General features: G+C 53.7%; 1 protein-coding gene across 1 annotated transcript in view; it reads left to right on the forward strand.

Annotated features, from left to right (window-relative positions):
- The window catches only part of WHRN (whirlin), a 31,538-nt gene extending 22,201 nt beyond the window's left edge, over nt 1–9,337 (forward strand). Inside the window, exons 9-13 of the mRNA XM_061578693.1 lie at nt 2,254–2,361; nt 3,666–4,845; nt 6,334–6,458; nt 8,741–8,863; nt 9,155–9,337. Of these exons, the coding sequence (XP_061434677.1) occupies nt 2,254–2,361; nt 3,666–4,845; nt 6,334–6,458; nt 8,741–8,863; nt 9,155–9,337 (1,719 nt within the window). The remainder of the gene's footprint in view (nt 1–2,253; nt 2,362–3,665; nt 4,846–6,333; nt 6,459–8,740; nt 8,864–9,154) is intronic.
- The last annotated feature ends 551 nt before the right edge of the window (nt 9,338–9,888 follow it).

Genomic DNA, 9,888 nt, shown 5'->3' on the forward strand with positions numbered 1-9,888 from the left:
CTCTTGCAGCGTCTCTTGCAGCATCCGTAGCGCGTCCCCGTACTGTATGGTCGGTGCTGGCGTCAGCTGGTGGTGACGTTTCAACCCCTGATAGGCTGCCACCGCGACCCGCCTCCGCCGATGACGTGGCGGCTGCTGGCTGGGCACCGTCTCCCGCGTGACGAGCTGGGACTCCTCCCTCCGCCCCTACTGTCTTTGTGGCGGGATTTTCGAGTCGCCCCGCTGTTGTAAAGGCGGGAGTTTCTGGCGGGCGTTGTCCATCTTCCCGCCGCGTCGCTCCTCCCGGCCCCAGGCGAGTTATTTGTTCCAGCATAGCGGCCGCTGCATACAAGAGCTCCGCCAGCCGCGAGTGAGCCAACGCCAACTCGTCAGTCGACGTCCCGGCCCTCTCCGACGGCCCCGCCGATGTCGGAGCCGGCAGCAGTTGTGCAGGTACGTCGGCGGCGATGTCTTGCACTGCCCCTCCCTCGTCGTCATCCTCTCCTGGGTCTTGGGCACGAGTCTTCCGTCTCGTATCCATGCTTGGCCCACTTCCAACACCAGATGTAGTAAGTTGATGAGGAGACGATGAGGAAGTTGAGACACACTGTTTATTAACTCCGGGACAGATACAATAGTTGAAGGGGTATCGGCCCCTTCACCCGTACTATGGGAAACCCACCCTAGTACTAAGCCCTCTGTCCTGTCCCCCAGTCCTCCTCTACTGGGCTACGGGAGGCTGACTGATCTGGCCCTGGCAAGCACAGATCTCGGCACCAGCTAACCAGCCTTGCCCTGATAAGGGCAGCGGTCTGGAAGCTCTTGGGCCGCGCCACTGGCTTACCCGGCTCGGCCCTTATAAGGACGGCGAGACCGGGGAGTCCCAGGGCCTAATCTCCGAGTCTTGGATCTTCACTGGTCAGCTTCGTGTCGAACTGCCTCGAGCTCTTTGGGTTCCACCTTTTATAGGGATCGCCTCCGAGGGCTGGGGGCGTGGGCAATAACTGATGCGGACGTCGGTGTGACCCCCCGTGTATGTGAGTGCCGACAGCCCTGTGTTTGTTGTCCGCCGTTTCTCCCGTAATAACCCCTACACAGGTATAAAAAGCAAAGGAAAAATGGCACACGTAAGAATGGCACAGGCAAAATTGTCACAGGTATAAAAAGCACGGGGAAAATGGCACAGGTAAAAATGGTTTGGGTAAAATTGAAACAGGTCAAATTGGCACGGGTAAAAATGGGCCGGTTCAGATTTTCGTCACTAGTATTGGTGGCCATGAACGAGAATCAAAACTCACCGGGTTCATAGCACAGCTTTCCCCACAGCACAAGCACAAAGATCCCCCATGTAGCCTTTAACAGACCGCTGGGGCAAGTGCTGTTAGCGAGCACCCATTGAGGGGACCACGGCGATACCGGGGTATCTTTGTCTTCGACATTCAATGTCTCATCAGCAGCAGAGTCAGTCTCACTTAACTCTGCTTCTGATGGGGCGCCATGGTGGCGAGATGTTAACTACCTCGCTTAGTATTGAGAAGGCCGTGGATTTGATCCTGACCCTATACTTGGCGTTCCCTTGTCGCTCTCCCCGTGGTCGCGTGGATTTTTCTCCGGGTCCTCCGGTTTTCCCCTCCACGTTTAGAATAAATGCGCGTTTAGAGTATTTGGCTGCTTGACATTTCCACGTAATAAGCCACTTCGTTGAGCTGTCATGGCTCAGTGGGCCTTAATTGACAAAATAAAAAATTGTTTAGTTTAGTTTCAATTTACTTGAACCAATGCTGGTGAACTGGCCGATGTGGGCAAGGGCCTGTTTCGCCATTCAGAGTCCCATCATCAGCAGCCAGGCACGCTCGAAGCAATGCTGGTACATTGCCCAATGTCATAGGGAAGGGCCCTCTCTATCAGAAATGGGTCCCTAGTTTCGATTTAAAGCTTTCGTGACTGCAGGGATTCATCTTCTTGGTTCTTTCGGTAAAGTCACGTAGAAGGGAAGTAATAATATAATAAAAATAAAACATAATAAAATAATTCTCACGACGTTTCGGCTGCTTGCGTTGTGGCCAAAACGTCGTGAGAATTATTTTATTATGTTTTATTCTTATTATTTTATTACTTCCCTTCTACGTGACTTTACCGAAAGAACCAAGAAGATGGGTCCCTAGTTCTATTCAACACACAACGATGCAATCCGCCACACAGAAAAACGAGATTTTAGAATGGTGGGATGAGGGGGGTAGTAGACTGCGTTGACGCTGCTCGGGTTGCCTGCAGGCTGGGGCGGCCCCCTCTCTCATGGAGGAAGAGGCGGAGGAGGTGGGAGACCTCGTCCCGGAGACGAACCTGGACTGGGACCCGAGGACACGGGACGACGTGGACACGGTGAGGCCCCGCGTGGGTCCCGCGTGGGGCCACGTGTGAGCACGTGGGACTGTGTGACACCACGTGACAGTATGTGTGACCCCTTGCCTGGTTACCGTGCGACAGCACGTGACGCCACATGACACCGCATCGGTATCGCGTGGTACCACGTGACACTGGGTGACACCACGTGACACCAACTGACCCCATGTAATACCACGTGACACTGTGTCACACCAGGCGATACCACGTGACACCACGTGATACTAAGTAACACGACGTGACACACGTGAAGCCACGTGACACCAGCTGACACCACGTGATACCACGAATGGAAATTGTTGTTAATGTTCAAAGTTGTTGGAGCTGTTATGTTGTTCAAGGTAGATATATTTTGACTAGCTTGTTTGCCCGTCCTAGGACGGAAGCTGTAATATTTACGAAATTTTTTAGTATAATTGTATCTTGTGTAAATTTAATGGCAGTGAATCTTGCACAAAAGTACGTCATCAAACACTTCACTGCAGTTCACTGCAGCACTGTATTAATGGCAGTGAATCTGGCACAAAAGTATGTCATCAAACACTTCACTAAATTTCACTGCAGCACTGTATTAATGGCAGTGAATCTGGCACAAAAGTATGTCATCAAACACTTCACTAAATTTCACTGCAGCACTGTATTAATGGCAGTGAATCTGGCACAAAAGTATGTCATCAAACACTTCACTAAATTTCACTGCAGCACTGTATTAATGGCAGTGAATCTGGCACAAAACGAAGTTTTAAAACACTTCACTTCAGTTCACTGTAGCACTGTATATAACTAACCTTCAATGTGTTCAAATTCACTGCTCTGATACTTTATTCTCTTCTGCTTTCGGTTGCTGTGGTTGAAATAAACTGGAATTCGATAGAATATCTGGAAAATCACCGAGAAATGTCTATTTTACCAGAATGTAGAAGCATAAATTAGACTTAATTTTTGCCGGAAGTGCTGAAGAAATAAATAAAGACACCAAATCCAATTTGTTGCTGCGTAGAAGTATTAATTATATTCACTTTCAATAAAGAAACGTTAAACTTAAAGTGAATATTTCCGCTCGACCTTCTGCGTGAGTGTAAAAATCCACCTGCTCATGAATATTCATTATGGGGGGGGGGGGGGGGGGTGCGGCATGTGGAGTGACGTCACGCGCGTTACACACAAACAGACATTCTTGGCTCATTATAGTAGTAATGTCGCTGTGTCGATGCTGCTGTGAGTATCGATGTCACTGCGAGTGTCGATGTCGCTGTGTCGATGCCATCCTTCTTGTCGTGCAGCCTGTGCTTTCAGAGCGGCCTCAATACCTCCACCCACTGCCCCCATCCCCATCATCACCACGTCACCAGCAGCACCAGCAGCAGCACCAGCAGGAGCAGCACCACCACCAGCACCATCAGCATCAGCAGGAAGATTTTTATTCTATGGACCCTGCTCCTCCCAGCATGCCTTGCTGCACCTGTGTCGCCACCCCTCCTCCTCCACCGCCCCTGTCAGCCCCAGGGGCTTCTGGGAGTCGGCCGCCATCCAGGGCTCAGTCTCAAGAGCGGCGGCGCTCATCCCACAACAACGACGGTGACGTCAACAACAACGTCAACAAGAACGGCCACCACGGCGAGCATCGAGAGGAGACGAGGCCCCCGAGGAGGGAGGGTCCAACACCGGAGCCCAATCTCTTGGGCGACGAGGAGAGGGAGGGGCCCGAGGCGGAGGGCCCCCGGGCCCCAGGCGTTGCCGGACTGCGCAAGATCCTGGAGGCCTCCCTGTCCCGGCATGGCGGGGCCGGCTGGGCCGGAGGGGGGGGAGGGGCCGGAGAAGGGGCCGAGCTGCTGGCCCACGCCGGCCGGCGCCCGCCCGTGCCCTTCCCGGCGGACGTGGCGTCCGTCGCGTTGTCATCGTCGCCGTCTTCGGTCGCCTCGTCGCTGGCAAAGAGGGGCTCGGTCCCGGGGGGCTCCGTGTCCTCCTCGGGGGCCTCCTCGGTCATCCCCCTCGCCATGGCGGTGGCCGCGGCGTCGTCGTCGCCGTCGTCGGCGCGGCCATCCGACCCGGGCTACTCGAGCGCATCACGCGGCCGCGGGTCGCCCCTCCGCCGCCGCTCCTCTTCCTCATCACCCTCCTCGTCGTCCTCCTCCTCATCGTCGCCGCCGGCATCGCCGTCGTCCCGGCGCTCGGGGAAGGCGCCCAACGGAGGGGCGGCTCGCCCGCGGACGCTTGTCCTGCCCAGGGCCACCTCACCCACCGTGCCGCCGCACGGCACCGGCTCCCTGCCGCCCGCGGGCCCGGGGGAGCCGGGGAGCCGGAGCCCGGCGGGGTCCACTGGGCTCAAAGGTTCCACAACGCCCGGCGTGGCGGTGGCGAGGAGGGAGGAGCGGAGGAACGTGCGCTTCGTGACGGTGGAGGTTCACCGCCCCAACGCGGAGCCGGACGTCAACGAAGCGACGGCACTGCCACGCAGCCGAGGTGCGGGCCGGGCAGGCCGGCGGGGGGGGGGGGGGGTGCCTCCAGATGCAATAGAGACTCCACTGGAACCCCCAATGGGACCCCCTATAGGATCCCGTTGGGCCCCTGTTGGACAACACCCAACCCCATGAGATCAGTCCCCAGGGATCTCCCCTCCTTGTGAAATCTGTAGTCCCCGGGTGCAATGTGTTGTGTGGGCACGGTTCTGTGTGTATCCGTGTATGTGGCACAGTAGGGGGCACAGGTGGTGCATCGGCCAGTCATCTCAGTCAGTCGACCCATGGCACCTGGGTCTGCCCCTTGACCACCGGCCAGCGGGTGTTCGACAATTCACGTGGCCTTAACGTGCACCTAGCCTGGCACAAGCGAGGTGGTGACATCACCGCCACTTAGTGGCGAATGGCGGTTGTTGTTGTATGTATACGGTGCTGGCCACCCCCTCCCTCATGTGCCATGCTGACCTTCATAGGTGCTACTCGCTACCAGCACTTGCCCAAACATCCTGCTATAGGCTATATGCGGTATCTTTGTTCTTGTATATGGATGTTACTTATTTCGCATTGTACATCGATAACCGCGCAAATCAGAGGTGCGGGCGAAGGACAACAAACTAAACACAAAAATCAGTTCTAAAGAAATATTTGTCAATCTAGATGATTTCAAAGCATATAGCTCGAGTGGCTTTCTAAAATCGGAAGGAAGAGCATTCCAGACGGGCGCAGAAGCGCATCTGAAAACGCCACGTGATGCGGTGACCGTCTGTGTTCGACGGTAAGCCAAAAGCTGCTGCTGCTGCTGCGAGGGTGACTGGAGTATCGCGTGATGATGGTTCAAGCTCCTTGACGAAATCGGCGGCGAGCGGTTGTGGCTCATTTGTGGCAAGCGCTTTGTGTGTGCAATGAGTGTGACCTTTAAGTCTTTCAGGGGTTCACACGATGGAAAATTAACAGGCTTCTACCCTTTCTGGGAACGAATACAGGAGGTGTTAAGATGTTCAGACATCGAGTCTGCATTAACCAAACATCAAACATGCGAACAAACGTGCTTTAATAATAATGGACGCATTGTCCATAGCTGTCAACCCATGCGGTTTATCCCGTATTCTTGTACGGGAAAATTGAGTTTTCAGGTCCATATGGACCGTCGTACAGTCGTTTCAATACGGGCAACACAAATAATTTTAAATTTGTGTTTATCCCTTGTGATGGGACTTTGTAGGATGAACGTTGAGCTTTATAAGGGGCACGGGGTGACCAATAAGGTCTGAATTGGGCTGTAATAAGGTAGGCACTGGTGAGGGTTTGACATGTATGATTGTCCTTGGCACTGATTATCGCCTTGTCTCACCAGTATTGTGGATGTTGTGAATATTGTTGCTGATGCTGTGGACGTAATTGAAGTTGATGTTGTGGGTGTTGTAGATGTTGCTATAGATGTTGTTGTGAACGTGTACATGATGTCTCTGCCCCCCACCCCCCCCACCCCCAGACCCGCTACCGCTCTCCGCTGAGCCTGCTCGGACCCTGGTGGGGGCAGCGGGGTCCGAGGCCACGCGGAACGGGGCCCAAGGGGCCCACGAGAGTGGCGGGGACAGCGGTGGGCCCACAAGGCCGGTGAGGAGCGCACAGGGAGAGGCCACGTTCGGCAAACGTTCGTCATCATCGTTAGTTTAACACGTGGGCTTTCACGACCAATATTATTCATAATAAAGGTTTTTGGTCTTGGTTCTTTCAGTAAAGTCACGTAGAAGGACTTTACCGAAAGAACCAAGACGATGAATCCCTGCAGTCACGAAAGCTTTAAATCGAAAGGTTTCTGGGTTAGATCGCGTAAGTATTAATGTCTCGAAACCCTCCACTACCCGACACAGCCAATCAGTAAGGGATTTGCCACGTAAACAAAACGCCAAATAGTTACTAGTATATAGTAGTGTATAGTGTAGTGTATAGTAGTGTAGTGTATAGTAGTGTAGTGTATAGTAGTGTAGTGAATAGTGTAGTGTATAGTAGTGTAGTGTATAATGTAGTGCATAGTGTAGTGTATAGTAGTGTAGTGTATAGGGTAGTGGATAGTAGTGTAGTGTATAGGGTAGTGTATAGTAGTGTAATGTATAGGGTAGTGGATAGTAGTGTGGTGTATAGTGTAATGTACTACTTCAGCCCACCGGTGTGTTGGAGAGTAAATTCACAACATTTTTAATTTCAGTACCGTGACGTTTCGCTGCTAATTACATCATCCAGCATCGTCGGGCGATTTGCCAGAAGAGTGAAGCCATCCACCTGCTTCCGGTCTTAAATAGAGCAGCAGGACGACGGTATCACTGAACTCAATCAGATGCAAGATCAGAGACGGAGGGGGGTATTGTAATTATTTAATAGATTAGTAATCAGTTAATTAGTATATTTCCTCTATAAGGAATTGCAATTGTAATATGTATTACTTAATAACTGAACCCAATCACTGAACCCAATCAGGCACAGAGATCAGAGACGGAGGGGGGGTATTGTAATTATATAATAGATTAGTAATCAGTTAATTAGTATGTTTCCTCTATAAGGAATTGTAATTAGTGTAGTGAGTCCAACTGAGTCGCAGACGTTATTCTTCAGAGGCAACACATTTATTGTAACAGGTATACACAAAGGGGTAAAACTGTCCCTTTACCAGATACAGCCTGGGGTGGTGACGACCCAGCTAACTACACTATACGTAGGAGTTACAGCTACGAAGGGTCGGACCCTCAATCGGGGCCCTGGCCACGTGTTGATGCCTCGTAGGACGTAGAGCTTCCAGCTTGTAGACGTGGAGCTTCCAGCTTGTAGACGTAGAGCTTCCAGCTTGTAGACGTAGAGCTTCCAGCTCTTAGATGTAGAGCTTCCAGCTTGTAGAACGAAGCGACCTCGGTCTCCCTCAGAGACCCACCTTATATCCTCCCGGGTAGGGGCAGGCTCCGCCCTCAGCCCCGCCCACCTTCTCGAGCGTTCTAGCTCCCTCTCGAGAGCTCTTCCTGGACACGTGATCACCCCATAGCCCCCCTTACCTGGGGCCTTCTCTGTGGACACTCCAGATCGTGTCTATGGAGTCAACCAGAGTGCCACAGGCCAGGGCAACCCTGTCCCTGGACTGACACTCTCCCGCTCCCCCTTGTAGGAGCCCCGCACCGCACGCTCTGCGTGGTGCCCGCGCTATCCCAGTGCTCACCAAGCCCCGCTAGGGCTGGTACTACACCCACCTACGGGGTGTATGCGATGACAGTGCATCGCACGCCGTGCTACGCTAAAGCCGGCCTCACACGGCAACCCACCCAGTGATTACCGCGATGTAAGAACATCGCACGCCACGGCCATCCCGGGTCGGCACGCTACAGTGACATCCCCAATGTCACTACATCTGTATTACTTAATAACTTAACCCAAAATCACTGAAGCCAATCAGGTGCAAAGATCAAAGGTGAAGGGGGGGGGGTATCGACACATACTTACGTGATCTAACCCAAAAACCTTTATTATGAATATCATCGTCTTCGTCGTTATGGACCATCATCATCACCTCGTCGTACAACCATTTAAAAATGCGCTTTTGAATTTGTAGGTAGGTGTACGAGTGTGCACACACTCCGTGTCCCCGTGTCTCCCCCATGTACTTGTGTCCCCACGTGTACCTGTATCCCCACATCCCCCCCCACCCACCGTGTCCCTGTGTATCCCCGTGTCGCTCCGTGTCCGTGTATCCCTACGTGTCCCCCCCCTCCCCCCGCGTCTGTGTCTGTGTCTCCGCCGTGTTCTCGTGCGTGTCTCCATGTTCTCATGCGTGTCCCCGCGTCTTTGTGTTCTCACATGTCCCCATGTGCCCCTGCGTGTCCCCGTGTTCTCACGCATGTCCACGCGTGCCCCAGCCTGGCATGAGGGACGGGACAACGCGCCGCGTCCGCGTGCCCAAGTGCGCCCCCACGCTGGGCATCGCCATCGAGGGCGGCGCCCACACCCGCCAGCCGCTGCCTCGCATCGTCACCGTGCAGGCGAGAAGGAGACCGCTCTCTTTTTTTTACGATCAGTGGAAACAAGAAGATGCTCGGTGTATTCGGCGCTTTGCTTCGTTCATAATTTCGTAATAAATGTTTTTTTTTATAACTTTGCTTTATGTAAACCCCCACCTCTCGCTCACTCTCTCGCTCACTCTCTCACTCACTCACTCACACCGTGACCTCGTCACGCCACGACCCCGTGCGTGCCCCCATTTAACCCCATGTCCCCGTGGCCTGATCTGACCCCGTGACACCCCCCACCCCCGCCCCGTCGCGCGCAACCAGGAGGGCGGATCAGCGCACGCGAGCGGACTGCTGCGCGTGGGCCAGCTGCTGCTGGAGGTGGACGGCACGAGCCTGCGTGGGCTACAGCACCACGACGCCGCGCGCGCCATCGCCCTGGCGTTCCGCGAGCCCAGCACGTCGCACATCAGCTTCCTCATCGCCGACTACTCCATCGCTCCCTGAGGGGGGGGGGTGGCGCCGACTCCCACACGCAGACCGCTCCATTGCTCCCTGAGGGGGGGGGCACCCCCACACGCAGACCACTCCAGGATTGGGGGAGGGGACAGTGACCTGGTTTGAAACATTGATGTCGTCACAAGCAATTTACAATAATACAGGATAAGCGGCGTTCATGTTGCATCGTGGAACACGGGGGCAGAGCAACGAGTGCTCTGTGGAAGACACCACAACACGACATGGGGGTCAGGCGTGACGGAACAGAGTGGAGCTTGATTCGAAGCTTTCGTGACCGCAGGGATTCATACTCTTTGTTTCATTCGGTAAAGTAACGTAGGTATAAAATAAACCGTGTATAATCTCTGGTTGCGGTAGCTCTCTCGCAGCATTTCCTCCTGCCTCAGCATTCCGCCTGCTGTATTGCTTCACCTGAAGACGATGGCTTGTGTCACTATCGAAACGTCGCGATCTATGAAATGTTTTTTTTTATATCCACGTGACTTTACCGAAAAACCAAAGAGTAGGAACAATAAAACCAACCAACGCGACCTGGAGCA

The sequence above is a fragment of the Lethenteron reissneri genome, chromosome 67, assembly GCF_015708825.2.
Source record: "Lethenteron reissneri isolate LAM-NWPU_2019-01 chromosome 67, ASM1570882v1, whole genome shotgun sequence".
Taxonomy (NCBI): Eukaryota; Metazoa; Chordata; class Hyperoartia; order Petromyzontiformes; family Petromyzontidae; genus Lethenteron; species Lethenteron reissneri.